This window comes from Lissotriton helveticus, chromosome 11 (genome assembly GCF_964261635.1).
Source record: "Lissotriton helveticus chromosome 11, aLisHel1.1, whole genome shotgun sequence".
In the NCBI taxonomy this organism is placed as follows: Eukaryota; Metazoa; Chordata; class Amphibia; order Caudata; family Salamandridae; genus Lissotriton; species Lissotriton helveticus.
Window position 1 is genome coordinate 160,379,059 of NC_136072.1, and position 15,531 is coordinate 160,394,589.

The following is a 15,531-nucleotide window of genomic DNA, read 5'->3' on the forward strand; positions in this document are numbered from 1 at the left end:
CTAGTAAAGCCAAAACTCTAGAGTAAGAGCTTTGTCTAGAGCTCTTCTGAATGTGGCTTAGATCTTTCAGGTTATTCCTCATGAATGAAGTTTGGGCAGGCCACTCCTCTCAAAGGCGAAGGGGTAAGTGAGTCTCTGAAAAATGTTCTACTTGGACAGTCCATAGCTTCAATTATGGCACATTGGTTTGTGGCACTATGTTTGCCCTCCTACATTTATGTTGGAATCTTGTGCACTAAGGACGATTTGAATCTTTTGAGGCCCCAGTGTCTTTTCTGTCATCTAATTCGGTCAATGGAATGGCTTCATTGAACTTCTCTAAAACTGTGTTGCATGAACATTGTCACACAAAATGTTGTCTAATGGTCAGGTAGTTAGTTGGCTGTGTAACCTGGTGACCTGCATTTTTCTGGCTTACCCAAGTGACCAAATGTTTTGATCCTTACCTGATAACTTTATATTTCTGTAACTCGGTTTAGGAGTAGTAAGAAACACTAATCCCCATTATATGTAAAACTGTGCATGATGCTGGCACTGTGACACTAGTGCGGCTAGGAGAATACGCAAAGACATTCTCTTGCATAGCTCCTTTTTGGGCTTCCCTAAAAGTAAGTCCACATTATTGGCTCAGACTTTGCTTCTGACTTCTTGCTTGGTTGGATGGTTAGTACTATGATTGAGCTTTGTAACTCCACAGAAGCCTAAGCCTCAGGAGGGTATAGCGCTGCTGTCCATGTTTACAAAGTTTTGTCTAATTATCTAAATCACTTTCTTGTATTTATGTGTTCTGACACCATTCCTAGGACACTATAAAATAGGACAAAAATAAAAAAAACTTTAAAAAAAACTCGTATTTATTCTAAGATGACCAGCATCTGTTTTTCTTAGAAGCAGCATTTCTAAGGGCACGACTGAAAGAGAACATCTTTAGCAAACAGAAGGTGACTGTGAAGGCTGGGTAGTTGGTCGTTGCTAACGTTTGGATGCAAATTGATGTTGTCTACCTGTGATTGACTGTTTTACTATTATTGACCACAACCGTGTTAGATTTCTTTTGTGGGGCCCAGGTCAAAAGTTGTATGTTAGGCCCTACCTAGTACAGGCACCTGTTTAGAAGTTCAAATAAAAATATTATCAAGAGGAGGAGAAAGGGCGGCTGTATCTGAATCAGCCACCGATAGTGGGGTGTGGGTTTTAGCTGTCTCATTCTTAGTAAAAATGGGCAGGCTTGTGTCTAAATCTATACATGAATTTTGCAGCATCAAACCCTGAAAAAAACATGAAGAACAAGTAACTTAACTTTGCTATCGCTCTTTTTGGTACAGACACAATTTTTCATGTTTTGAATACAGACACGAAACCAATCAGATTAGCCATGATCAGTGAGCAGATTTCTTCATTAGGATGTTTTTATGTGAGGAGACCAGTTCACAGAATGAAGAGGTGCGAGGTGAAGGTTTGGAATTGACATAAGTTGTGGGAGGAAGTTAATATATTGAATTTTAGTGTGTTGAGAGGGGCCAATTGGCGTTGAATGCTATTCTTTAGTAATGGTTGTTATATAGAACCCCATCTTTTTTAACACAAATCAACCCCAGTCTTCCAGGCCACTGTTTTCGATACATTGAAGGGTTGGTCACCAGTTGGGTGCATGTAATTGGTCAAGATTCATATATTGAGGGATTCTGTAACAAAATATTCCAGTATCTAGAGACTGAATGGCAGGTCAGTCTAGCTCCAACTACCTGGCTTAAAGTTTTAGAGTATGATCCAACACTCGGCCTATTTAATAAATGGATAAAGTTATTGTACCTAGCAACAGCTGTAGCTTGGTCCCTTATACTTCAAATGTAGCGAACTCAGTTGGTCCCCACAATGAGTGACTGGCTACGAAAAATGGGGCTAGTTAGAAATATCAAGCAATTATACGCAATAAGAAACGGGGGCGAAGAGATGTGAAAAACGTTGGCAGCTGTATTCATCGTTTTTATTGCTATTTTAATCTCTTTACTGGTAGCTATTTGTTGAGGTGTGTTATCACCATTTTTACCTCTTTAACTTACCCTGCGCATACTAGGTTATGAAATATTTATTTAAAATCACGTTCTTTATGGTTGGCACAAGATTAATATCGCTTTGAATGTATGTATTGGTACTGCAAAATTTGGATCCAAATACAATAAACAATAAATAATAACAATGAAGAGGTGCTGGGGCCGTTGAGGAATTTGTGGTGGATTGAGTCTTCCAAAAGAGTGTTACCGAAGGTAAGTAACTTCTCTTCAGATTCATCAACTTTTGAATAGAAACTCCAGCAATACCTTCTAGGTGGGGGTGGTCCATGAACTGACTCAAACCAAAAAGTCCTGAAAGACTGAGCAGGGAAAGTGCTCTTCCTAGTAGACCGGATTGTCTAGTCAGTAGTGCTTTATGAACATATATAGCGACACCCACGTAGCAACCTGGCAAATTTTGAGAATTGGCACCCTGCGTGCCATCACAGTGGTAGCAGCTTGGCACTGGTTGAGTGAGTTTGCAAGCAATCATGGGCCTGCTTCTTGGCCAGTGAGTAACTGATCTTAAAGCAAAGTGTACGATCCAGTGCAAGATTGCAACTGCGGAAGAGCTCAAAAGGCGCACCCATTAGGAATGGGAGTATCACGTTTGAATCCCATTGGGATATGAACATAGAAGGAGGGGATACATATGTTGTACCCTTGTGAGGAAACTTATCACAATAGGTTTAACTACTTTTGGCTAGCCTGGCAATCGTAAGAAGGATGAAAGAGTTGACGGGTACCCTTTAAAAGTGCCCAAAAGAAAGGCCTTGCTGGGCGACAGACAACACAAACAACATAACTTTGACATTTTGGCTTGATCTGTTTAGCTGAGCACCAGGCCACAAAGGTATCCCAATGGCAGGCGTACACAGAATTGATTGTGGGACACCCAGCTGTCAAAATGACATCAAGTACTTTGGGAGGAAGGTCGAAAGTTCTCCGTTGTCACAGCTCAATCTCCAAGCATGGCGGTGTAGGTTGTGCAGGTGCAGAACCCTGACCTGCTTCTGCAACAGGAGATCTCCAACAACCTGATCAAAGGACACATGATCATGTTTGGGATACCATGTGTACAGGAGTCTCAAGTTACACTCTTTGCAGAACTCGTCTTTGAATAAGCGACTCCTTAGAAACTGTGCAAAAGTGCTGACATTGCACGTTCTCAGCAGTGGTGAAAAGATCAAGCCAGGGCTCGCTCCATTTGCTAAAAAGGCCCTGCACCATCTCTATGTACCTTCCATTTCTGATCCGTAAGATGGTAACTTCCTGACTCAGCTGCTCTGGTGTTCAGTGAACCCTCCAGGTTGTCTCACCAGAAAAATTCCTTGGCCATCTAGCTACTTTACGAGATGCAAATCCTCTTGGCACAAGTTCCACGAACCCACCCCACGTGTTGCAGTACCACATAGCAGTGGTGTTATTTGTGAGCACCTGCACCATCTTCCTTTTGATAGTGGGAAGGAAGGCTTTTAATGCCAAGCGAAGGTTTCCCGTTCCACAAGGTTGATATGGGGTTTGGCTCCTGCTGGAGACCAGAGACCTCCCCCTTTCCCAGATGGCCTCCCCAGCCCAGAAGCGATGCATCGGTCAACACTGAGAACTGGGTTGGGTAAGGAGAGGGATCTACCGCTGGCCCAATTACTGTCCTGCAGCTACCAGTGCAGATCTTTCGCAGTCCCCTCTGAAATCTGGACCAGATTGAAAGGATCCTTCTTGATGCTGTCTTCTAGGTCTCCAGATCCCACTGTAGGGCCCACTAATGCTTTCTGGCATGCTTGACCATCAGGATACAGGGGTCCATCAGTCCCAGCAGCCTCCAAATCATACTTACTGAGATCCAGGACAGAAGTTGAAACATTAGGATTGTAGCACAAATGTCTTGAACTCTCTTGCCGCGGAATAGGTGTGAAATTGCATTGTTCAGAATGGCTTAGATGAAGGGGAGTGCATGCGAAGGAATCCAGGTGTGACGTAAGCATATTGATAGTGAACCCAAAGAATGTGAGATGTAGCCTGGAGGTGGTGGGCGACACCTGAGGCGAGCCTGCCTTTAACAATGAGGCAGGGTAGGGGTGGGCTGGAACCCATGACCTCCAAATATGTGCTCCCACTACCACCATCACTTTTGTGAATACCAGAGGGGCGCTGACAAGGCTAAATGGGAGCCCAATCAACTAAAAATGCTTGTGGCCTACTGTGAGCATCAGGTAATGACTGTGGGTCTACAGAATGTGGAAATAAGCGTCCTGCAGGTCCAGTGCTGCCATTCAGCCTCCAGGGTCAAAAGCAGAAAGACCTGTTCCAGGGCGAGCAGCATGAACCTGCCTTTCTACAGAAAGGCACTGAGAGGAATTAGGTATACAATGGGTGGATTACCCGTTCTTTTTTGGCACCATGAAATAGCAGGAATAACCACCATTGCCTACTTCAGGCACTGGTACCCTCTCCAAGGCTCCCTTGGCCAAAACAGCCTACACTTCCTGTTGCAAGAGGGACAGGTGCACCTCCGTTAGACAAACGGGGTATATTGAAAGGAGAGGCATGTTCTCGAGAAATGGTAAAGCATAATCCCGCTGAACAATTGAAGGACTCGCTTGTCCAAACTTATCGCTTGCACCCTGACTGAAAATGTTGAATCCTGCCTCCAACGGATGGCTGAGTGGCATCAAGGGCATGCTAAAAAGGCTGGGAGTAGGGGTAGTAGAAGACTGGGTTGCACGCTGTTCTGGTTTTGCTCTACTGTGGGTACCACTGCCACAAAAAGGCTGGGGTGTTTTTTGAACCTGCAAGGGCTGTTGACTTAACTGGAAGCCCATACCATAGCCACCGGGGCGGCTGCTGGAGTGGAAGAGCAGAAAGGCCCAGGGACCGTTCTTTGAAGCTCACCACAGCCGAATCTGCTTTATCTCCAGTCAAGTTTCATCAAACTGCACGTCCATAATACTGGCCTGAATGACTTCCGAAAAGCAAGTGGGTCACACCCAGGTGTGCCTGACAGTGGCCACACTTTTCATAATAGCACAGCCAAGGAAATCCGTGGTATCCAGTTCACAGTGGATGGTGAACTAGACTGCATCATGACCATCTTGCATGGCCTGGGAAAGTATGACCTAGGCTTCTTACGGGACTGTGGACAATACTTGTGCCAGAGTCCTACAGGTGTGAGGGTAATGACCTAAGAGGCAGCTGGCTTTTACTGAGAGAAGGGCCTAGCTTGTAGAGGAAAAAGCATGTTACCAAAAGACCGTCCCCTTCAACGACCTGTCCGGGGAAGTAGTGGGAAGTGAGTTTAGCTTTACTTTACTGGCCGAAGCCTGCACTACAGAGCTTTTGGGAGTGGAGTGCTGTGTGAAGGAATTGTGTATTGCCCGAAAAAGGATGACGGCGTATGGCAATTCACAGGAAGCCTAATGAGGTTTTGGCCCCAGTACCTAATATTGGATCAGTAGGAGCCTCACTGAATGGGCAAGCCTGCAACACAGTCGTCAGAACATTAGTTTCAACTTCCGGAGTCAGAAGTTGAAGGTAAAGAGCCTTTGCTGCCCTTCGCATAACCATATCAAAGAAGGCCCTGTCTGTCATTGCAGGTCCTGGGAAGGAAATAAGTTTAGTTCTAGGGGAGGTATCCAGGCCAAGAACATATTGAAGGTCCCTCGTACCAATTGTCCTCTACGTACGGCTGGGCAATCTCATCCCAACATCATAGTCCCTATGTCGAAGTCTGTGTTGAATAACTCATGAAGGCCATGAGCATTCTTGAAGGCACTGTTTCAAAATCAAAACGTTGGTAAAGAGGTTGTGACTCAGATAAAGGAGAGCGCAGACTTGGTTGAGATTGGAGCAGCGCTGTCACGGCATCAGACAACACTATGGGTTAGCTGTTGTCAGAGCAGATGGGACCGGTGGATCCCAGTACCAAAGTCGGCCTGGAGCCCTGAGTGGATCCAGAGGGCCCAACTGATGACACGGGGTTAGTCACTCACTTCTGCAATTGGCAGAAAAGGTCAGTGGTTTTGGCAGGACCTATTCCTCCCCCGTATCCCAGAGAACAAGCTTGCACGGGGACAGAGGCAGGGAGGGTCTGCCAGAAGCCCAATTAGAGGCCTTTGCTGCCCATTAGAGCCCGAAAGCTAACTAGAGAGAGCTGGCAGCGTCTGAAAAAGTTGCAGGATGGCCTCCTTGAGAGCTGCTATTTGCTCCGGTGACAACGATGGCCCGGGAAATTCTGGGCACGCCAGAACCAAATGAGGGACTAACTCAAGATTGAGATTGGAGATGTCAGGCTTAGAGTGGCAGAATCGGGAATAGCCCACTTGGCTTTGTTGCTCATATGGTATGCTTTCAAGTTTGACTTTCACACTTTCCGCATGACCGACTGCGTAACTGTGACCGAAAATGTCCCTGTGACTTGTTCGAACAAAACCTCTTACAATACTCTGTGACATAGAGCTTTGCCTCCCGCTCTCTTATCTTCTCAGTGTGCAAGAAGGCTAATTTATCTCATTATAACAACAGTGGATCATGTTGTGAGGGTTTGTGAGCAACAAAGGTTTCTAGCAGCCTTGGTATGGCTTAAATCCTGCCCTTTTTCGGTTAGACCGCTTTCATGGCACACTGGATAACTTTGGAGTTGTTGAAACCAACAGAGTTGGGAGTTGAGCTCCAACTCATTGTCAGAGGGCATGGAGATAGATGAACAGGCAACAGAGTGTGTAGAAGTGGCATTTGAGGGCGTCTTGCTCTGTCACTTCTGAGGCGGTGTGAAGTATCCATAGAGCCATCAGGGAGCACTGCTAGAAAAAATCTTTGGATTCAGTTTAGCGATTATTGGGATGATTTTAAATGTGAAGAATCTGTGTTTAAAAGTATCCATCAGAATCATGTTTTAGAGGTAGGCTTAATGTGTGCAGCAATTTTCAAATTAATAGAGGTTTGTCATCAAATAAAGAAGTATGTTTTCTATTCAGTGATTTCACAGTAACACTGATCTCACAAAATAGTATTAGATGCACAGCATTTTCTCATTATTTCGGGTTTAGCCTTCTCCTTGAACTCTTCTTTCCTTCTACATACATAAACTACATGGAAATATGCTATTTTTTAAAATGACAAATAACGCACACTTTTAAGACAGACAATGTTCACTTGGCAAACGTGTTTTGTTTTGTATAATAATCTTACATTGGTTATAGCCAATGTTTACCAATAACAAATCAATGTATGTTATGCACACCTTTCCATAATCCCAAATAACGCATTTGGAGTAGTTCAAAACATGGGTATGAAAGCAGCCCACATTAGAATTATTCCAAATGTGGACAGCAATTAAGGATACACATGATTTCAGGGAAAGGTCTAAAGCAGCACATAGCCCGTTTGATTTGGATGCAGTTGGCACAATATTTTAAGAATTAAAGTGCCCTATCAAATTATATTTTATCTAATCAGTATAACACTACAATAATCACTCAATTATTAGCGACTTTTGCTCATGTAACCATTGTAAAAGCACGTGGTTTTTCTTTGCCAATCTGTGATCTGGCTTTCCAGGATATGCATGGTCCAACGAGCAGCATAATAGCAGAGTCACACCGCACATGTGATTGTAAAACAAGCCTCCATAACTGTGCGTTAATTGGTTGGCAACCCTGAACCAAAGCCCTGAGCAGCGTCAGTATGAGGTCAGTGCTTACTTAACTTCTGTAAAAGGAGCCAAGCATTGCAAATGTTTTCGAGGGGCCCAGATCAAAAATGTAATGCGGGCCCCACAAGGCACTTGTTTCTAAGATTCTTTTTTTTTTTTTTAAATCCTCCAAAGAAAGCAAGCCCAGTAGTGTCACCATATGGCGTCATCCAGTGGTATAGCGGTGTTTGCTATTTCATCATTAAAGGGCAGGCTTGCTTCAAAACCTATAAATACATTTTGATTATATTCTTATTGCAGCAGCGTCTAAACCCTTTCCCATATGACTGGGTCCAAACTGAGGTGGTGTGTGCGCAAAATAATGATAGACTGGGATGTGGCGGCAAGTAATTACCAGTGGCTGAGATTAATTCACGCATTCAATCCATCACTTTTTGTATACTTCAGTGCGACACCTTAAGTGGGATGGATATGCCCAGACGTGGAACCCATGCACACTGTGCCGCTAAAACCAAGCTATATCTGATTGATGAGGGGCAAAACTGGTCTTTGGTTGTTCATTGTCCAGTTCAGGGATGACCAAGCCTGGCAGCCCGGCTTGACTGTTCCTATTGGTGCATAGTCAGGATTGATGGGCGTGTGACTGGGTCAAAACTGAGGTGGCATGGTGTGGAAAATAATGATGGAATAGGATGCAGCCTAGAGTAATTGCCAGTGGCTGAGATTAATTCATGCAGTTCATCACTTTATGTATAAAGAAATACATTTTATAGCACAAGTGCAGGGCCTGGAGAATGACCCCTCTTTCTGCTCCTCTTCTGACAGCCCTGCAAGGAGTTCTGTATTATTCAGAATTACAAATATTTTTTGTGTGTAAAGGACAGCAGGCTTGGTTTATTTAAAAAGAATAATACAAGTAAATTGTAATACACAAAAAAAGTCACATGTCCAGTAGCTAGATGGATGACCTTATACTTGGATCATCAATGTCTGCCTTTGCTAGGGATGTGTGGCATTGGGATATGGGTGGAATGTCTTAATACAAATCTCTAGATCTCAGGATTTCACCTCATTACTACCAGTTTAACAACCACATGCAGAAATAAACAACTGAAAGATGACTGGGTAACCTTTGAAAAAGGCCTTCCATTGCATGCGGACACGTCGCCATATTTATGATAACTTAGAAAATATTTTAAAATGTTAAACTTAAACACGTTTAATTTGAATTCAACTCACGTTTATTTTTGAAAAATTGTAGTTGTAATATTAACATTATGTACAACATTCGAAGAGATGGAAAAACATACCTTTAAAATATTTAAAGACACTTGGGACAAAAATAGTAAAAGGATATTATAACAAAAGCACATTCTGTAGCAGATAAGAATAATGGTTTGTACCGTACTTAGTTCATGTTGACTCTTAACCAGAATGAGAATTTGAGTGCCAGGTGCTCATGAAAATGGAGATTTACCATTAAGTGTATCAAGAAATATATAATGGTGTCATAACCAGAAATGATGACGGCCCTGGAAAAGCATTAAACATGAAGCGTTATCACGGAAATTGGGCATTTACCCGCATAAACTCAATTGTCAGCGTATTGGCCCTATCAGAATGGTGATAGTCCTGCTCATACACTAGCAATTAAGCCATACTGACAACAATGGATATTTGCCAAGCATACCACACTATACCTGCACTGACGTCATCGAAGGTGGCAACACGAGCAATACAGAGAAAAGTGTGGTATCAAGCAAACTCGTACATAAGCACAAGCAAAGGTAAAAATGCAATAATACGAAATACTGCTTGCCAATGAGTAATATCATGCCACTGTTTATCCAAATGTTCAGAAATGTTTTCTTTTAATACACGGATACCAACTGTAGGTGCCATTTGAAGGGTAACATTTGATTAGGATTCCTTCAATGAGTTAATCTGCGCACATATTTTCAAAGCAGGTCCCAACTTGATGTTCATGGCACTCATGAGATGATCTTCCTTTAATAATAGAAGAGCTTGCCCATCAATTTCCTGTATCCTGAATTCATCTGCAATATCTTGACACCCTGAAAAGTAAAATAAAGCAACAATAAAAACCTATTTTGTGTAAAAAAAAATGTCTCTATTCTAGAACAGGAAATAAAGGCTGGATTCTGCAAGGTGTATCCAGAGAAGAAAAAAAACAGTTTGTATTATTTTTTGTTATATCTTATGCTTTGTGTGTCTCTCCAATATGTCATTTGTTTAGCACTTGTGTGTGATAGCAAATTGGGTTACTGGAATTAGGAAGGCATCTTTAGCGAAGCATAGAGATTCATATGTCTTAGTCATACTAATGAGTGATAGATTTTGTCAGAAGTAATGCCTTCTCCTAACTTTTGACAGAAATCTAAATCTAAGACACTCAAGAGCATAAAGCAATTACGTTTCTAACACATTTCAGTTGCGCATCTTGTCAACAATACACGGGTAGGCGTATTTCAAATAGTAAATGACACGTAAATTAATTTATTTGGCCTCTTCCCTGTTATTTTGTAAGATCTCAAAGGTGATATCCATTAACAATAACCTAAAATGATTAGGGTAGACATTTGCGTTAAAAAAAAAGTAGGTAGAACACTTACTTGCCTTTAAAAAGGGATTGGAGTTTTTTATCGTGAATTCAGGGGTGGGCAGAGATTTGCAAGGCTCCAAGATGGCCACAAGCATGTGAGCCATCTGAGCTTCTTTTGTCCTATAGCCGTCCTCCACACGTCCGAGCGGTTGGTGTAATGGAGCGCTGGTAGGGTTGAGCTTTTGCTGAAAGCGGCACCTGTAGGGGAACTTGGAGCACCTTCTACTCTGCCAGTGATCCACAGACAGGGAAGGCAATTCGGTCCTCTGTACAGGCAAAGTGGTGGCAAGGACAGCCTGCATCGCAGCAGGCCTGGATGTGCGGTAAGTAACACCCAAGGGTTGTAATTTAATGAGACCAAAGATTTGTATCAGTCCACCTTCGCCCCCACTAAAACTGAAATCCAAGGTGGATGGGAGCTTTTGTTGGTGGAGGCGGTGTTGGTGGCGGCACTGAGGTGCAGTGTGAAGACATAGGAGGAGTTGAATGGGTGTTGTTCTTGGAATCCTCTCACCACAGTTACACTTCACAGGTGGGAATTCTGCCCAAGTAGAGCAGGGATTTGCGAGGAACAGGGGTGACTTTTTTGCCTTGAGGTCCACAGAGCAGACGCTGGGAGAAACAGTTGATGAAGGGTGAACAGCTAATTATGGCTACCCTGGGGAACTTAAGACAACCACAGCAAGCATTGAAAGGAAGGGCCTTTTAAGGTGCCATAGAAGTGGCTCTGTAGGAATTGAAGGGTTGAATCCCTGGGGCTGGGTGTGATGTTCGGTCCCTGCAACACTCGGCTGATGAGATGGGAAAGGAGTAAATGAACACAGCAAAACACTGCAGCAGTTATATCGAGTGGATGATTGTGCATATGTGTTGATCGCCTGTCTGGAAACGAAGGCCAAGTGTCTAGACAACAAGACCTGCTGGGGTTGTCAGTGTAGTGAAATCAGAGGTGCAACGAGCACTGCATAATGTGGCCCTGGATGGTGAAACCGAGCTTCCACTGGTGTTGATCAAAGCCACATCTCTATCTACCATCCCTAATGCTGCCCAACATGGACTTCTGGTTCATGCTGAACCTAAGAAGAAAGAAATGGCTGTGAGAGCTTCAGGTTCCATCTATTCCTAGTGATAAACCTTGTGGTGTGGCAAGTCAAGCAGACTGGTATATACTGGACATTGTAAGGCGACAGTGGAAAGTATTACAATCTTGTGCATCTAGAGATAAAGTGGTGACACAAGTTAGGTGGTTGTTCCCCCTTCTCACGTGAGGCTATAAGTGTGTCCCTTGTTATTCCCAGGTCTTTTGTATGCATTTCTTATTGCTTTATTTAGGAAGACTTGCTCTCTTGATTTGCCTCCAGTTTAAAAGATTCCTTATCAAAGAATTACTTATTAAAAAGTTTCTCCTCAGTCCCAAGTACTGTCCAACAGGTAGGTTTTCACAAAGAGACCTAGGATGGTAACTTCCAAAAGTCAATAATAAATTCTGGTCTGGTGGTTTGGAATATGTTTTAGTAATGAGGCAGCCATCTGCAGCTATAAATGGGAGGTCCAGAAAACCAATACTGTTTTTGTGTGTTGTTGCGATTCTCATCTACATTTATCCAATGGATGAAGTACTCAGTAGATTCCTTGTAATCAACCCAAATGATGAGGATGTTGTCTATATATCTCTTCCGCAAACAGATGTTATTGTTCAGGGTATCAGCCTTAGGGCAGATTCAGGTTTGTTCAATGTTATGTATGCAGAGGTATGCCAGCCTGGAGGCGAAGGCACACCCTATGCTAGTTCCACCAATCAGTAAATGGAAATGTCCGTCAAATTGAAAGACATGTCTTGTGATTACAATTCCAGTGTATTTGACGATGAAACTGATAAGACTTTCATATTCCCATTTTGTCTGGTACAATAATTCTGTTGGTCTCATAATGGCTTCTTGTGGTATACTGGTGTAAAGTGCCTCAATGTTAGGTTCATTGAGGGTATTATATGGTTGCATCAAGTGTCACATCTCTTATCATTTTAAGTGAGTCCTTTAGATCAGATACCATTTTCTTAAGTTGTGGGGGGAGAGTTTTTACACAGGAATAACTGAAATTGTTTGTTGGACTCTAAAATCCATCTCTTGTGTAGATATTAAGTGCCTGGCATTACACAGTAGTATACTATTATTCTGTTTCCCAACTGGAAGGAGACTCATGAATGAATTAAAATAGTAAAACTCGTCTTTGAGCCCATATAGGTTTGCATACACTTACGAGCGATTACCTCCAACGGTACTCTGACTCTGTGATGATTGATGTACCTTATCAGTGCACTACGGGCTACATACCAAGCCTGTGCCTAAGATTCACTTCCTTGAAATAAGTGTGGTTCTACGCTAGGGGTTCCGATTCAGAAAATGTATCCCTCTTCTAATAAAGAGCTTCCAATTGGAGTTGTCTTAAAGCTGAGGGTGCCCAGCAAGCATTGTACAGCCACTCAAGAACCTAATAGGACTTCCTAATATCACCACGGCTTGTGAACACGAATGTGTGCTTGTACTGTATTTGTATTATGATTTCCCACCTATGCAGCACCTGTAACATTGCATGGGGTGGGTGCTGAACTCCCCCCACCAGTCTACGGAATAGTGGTTGATTACAGGGTTGGTTTTATGAGCATCTACAATACTAAGCATGCCACGTTTTGTGTGCTATGTCACACAAGTGTGGTGATATTCTGGTGGATGTAAGGCATCAATGTATACTTTTTTTATGCTGACATATAATTTGTTGTGTTAATGTGATCTCTACATGGGAGATAAGGGTTTCCTAATAGAAAAATATAAAGGTGGGCTTTTCCCTTACAATGAATAGAATAAGAGGATCTATGATAGTTGTCAATATAGGCAGCTCTTATGGTCCTGAATAATGCCTCCAGATGGTTTATTCACCATATTGGGGTTGAAAAATGAAAACCCTTAGGGGCAGATTTACAAGCCTCCTGCGCCACCAGTACGTCACTTTTCGTGACTTACTGGTGGCACAGGAGGCTCCTCCATATTTACAAGGAGAGGAAAAGTCACCCTGCGTGACTTTTCCTCTCCTTGTAAATACGGCCCCTTCACACACAGCACTTTGCGGTGATGGGGCGTTCCATGGGCGTTGCTGTGAGTGTTCCCACGCAACACCTATTGAACAAGACACATCTAAAGATTTACGAGAAATCGTAAATCTGGAGATGCGTCTGAATACTACGCCACCGTAGAGGTGGCATAGCGAGGCGCAACAAGGAGAAAGGTTTTCATTTATCCTCGTTTTTCCTTTTCAATGCGTGCTGCATTCTACAGCGCGCATTGAAAGAGGAAAAAGCCTTTAGTGATTTGTTTAGTGCAGGAAGGTGCCACTTCATGCACAAAAACAATCTCCCCATGGCGCAGGCATCCTTGCACCATGGTGCAAGGGTGCCTGTGCCGGCGCTTGGCAGCTGTTTCTGCGCCAGCGCAGGTTAGAGCACAGGAATGCGACATATCATTGTAGATATGTCGCATTCCTGTGCTCTGAAAGTGCCGCAGTGTGGCGCAGCCAAAGGGCTTGCGGTGCCACGCTGCGGCACTTTCTTGTAGATCTGTCCCTTAATACTTTGAAGAATGTGTCGTAATAATTATCTAGTTCTGCTGATCCTATTTCCATTCAACAAGAGTTTATTGGATATAATTCACAAAAGAATCAACCACACAACATGTCTAACACTATTAGGGAATCAGAACTTGGGTGATTCATACATTTATGATCCCCAACCCCAAAAGATACTTCTTTGCCAACCCCACTTTCCCCAAGTAGAGCTTACACAAACTACAATAAAATTGGCCAATCGCAATTCACCTTTAAGATCTCCCTGGCGCTATTAACTTTTGCTTAATTGGTTCATGCTAAAGCAACCTAATTAGCAAATTGGTAGTGATACTGAGCATAGTGATCTCAATGTTTTGGGCATGCACCTAATATGTCCTTGTTCGCTAGGTAGTCCAGAAATGGGTACCATAATTTCTCAGATGTCTCCCCCCTTTCATTTATCCCATGAGTTAGTTTTTCCATGGCTGAAGAACCCAGGGTGTAGGGTCCAGTGTCAAAGTTGGAAGTAACCCATGGATTCTATTGCTTTTAAACGGAATCCTGTTTGCATTGCTCAAAATATTTTATTTCATCTTCCTTGAAAAAATCCATCAGCATTTTACAGTCTCCTTTACCCCACACCTCAATCAGATCGGGTACCCAAGTAAGTCGAGATTGTCCAGTAGCAGGGTAAAGAGAAAAGGAAGGGATGTCGCAGCAGAATGCCCAACAAAAGGGAGTCTTATTCGTTAATTCATCTAAACTTATTGTCAGGAGGTCTACATTTAGCATCTCGAATGTGGCCCTGAAACTCTGCCTTATTGACCTAATCCATACTACCTGTAACAGAGAGCTGAGGGTCAGTCAGCGTTAGTACGATGGATTTAGGCCAAGATCTCTGTACTGGGGTGAATGTATGGCATTGTTCTGCATTCTGCCCATCAATTGTTCTTTTTTCTATCAGCGTTAGTAAAACCTCATCAGCAATGAGTGTATTTTGTGGCATTCTTTCCCAAAAGTAATTCCCCTAATGTTCTGGTGCTGTCGTATCATTGCTGCCAGTGGTTCAAAGATCAAACTAAATGGCAATAGAGGGAGGGTACAACCTTGCTATGTTCCATTTGACAGTATGATTCTTTCCGACCTCTCACCATTGACCAAGACCTCTGCAGTCACCTGTTCATAACTTGCTTCAATTCAAGTTCGCATATTGGAGTCCAGGCTTATTGAATCAAATGCTCAGGAAAGAAACACCCAACTATCCCTATTGAATCCTTTTCCAGCATCCAGAGACAGGATCACCATGGGCATCCTACTTGCAGTGTCCTTCTCTAAAATATGAAATACCCTCCTAATGTGGTCTCCCACATGGACCTGTGGAATGAAACAATATTGAGCAGGCTCTCTTAAAAAAAGGCAAGTGAGGCATCATTCTATTAGCTAATACTTTTGTTAAAAAATAGGGCTATCGGTCAGTTTTTATTATCTGGTTTATCCAGTTTACAGATTGAAGAGCCTGTTTAAGAGGTGGTTTGCGTCCCTCTTGCATCATGGTGCAGGAGCAACGAAAACCTGTAGTCTAATTAATGAAGCCACGCGAGGCCACT

At 43.0% G+C, this 15,531-nt stretch overlaps 1 protein-coding gene across 3 annotated transcripts in view; it reads right to left on the bottom strand.

The window, feature by feature from the left end:
* Positions 1-8,893: 8,893 nt before the first annotated feature.
* Positions 8,894-15,531, bottom strand: part of PHC3 (polyhomeotic homolog 3) — a 627,291-nt gene continuing 620,653 nt past the window's right edge. For all 3 annotated transcript variants that reach the window (XM_078666127.1, XM_078666126.1, XM_078666128.1), the window contains one exon: positions 8,894-9,779. In XM_078666127.1, the coding sequence (XP_078522253.1) occupies positions 9,625-9,779 (155 nt within the window). In that variant the 3' untranslated portion in view covers positions 8,894-9,624. The remainder of the gene's footprint in view (positions 9,780-15,531) is intronic.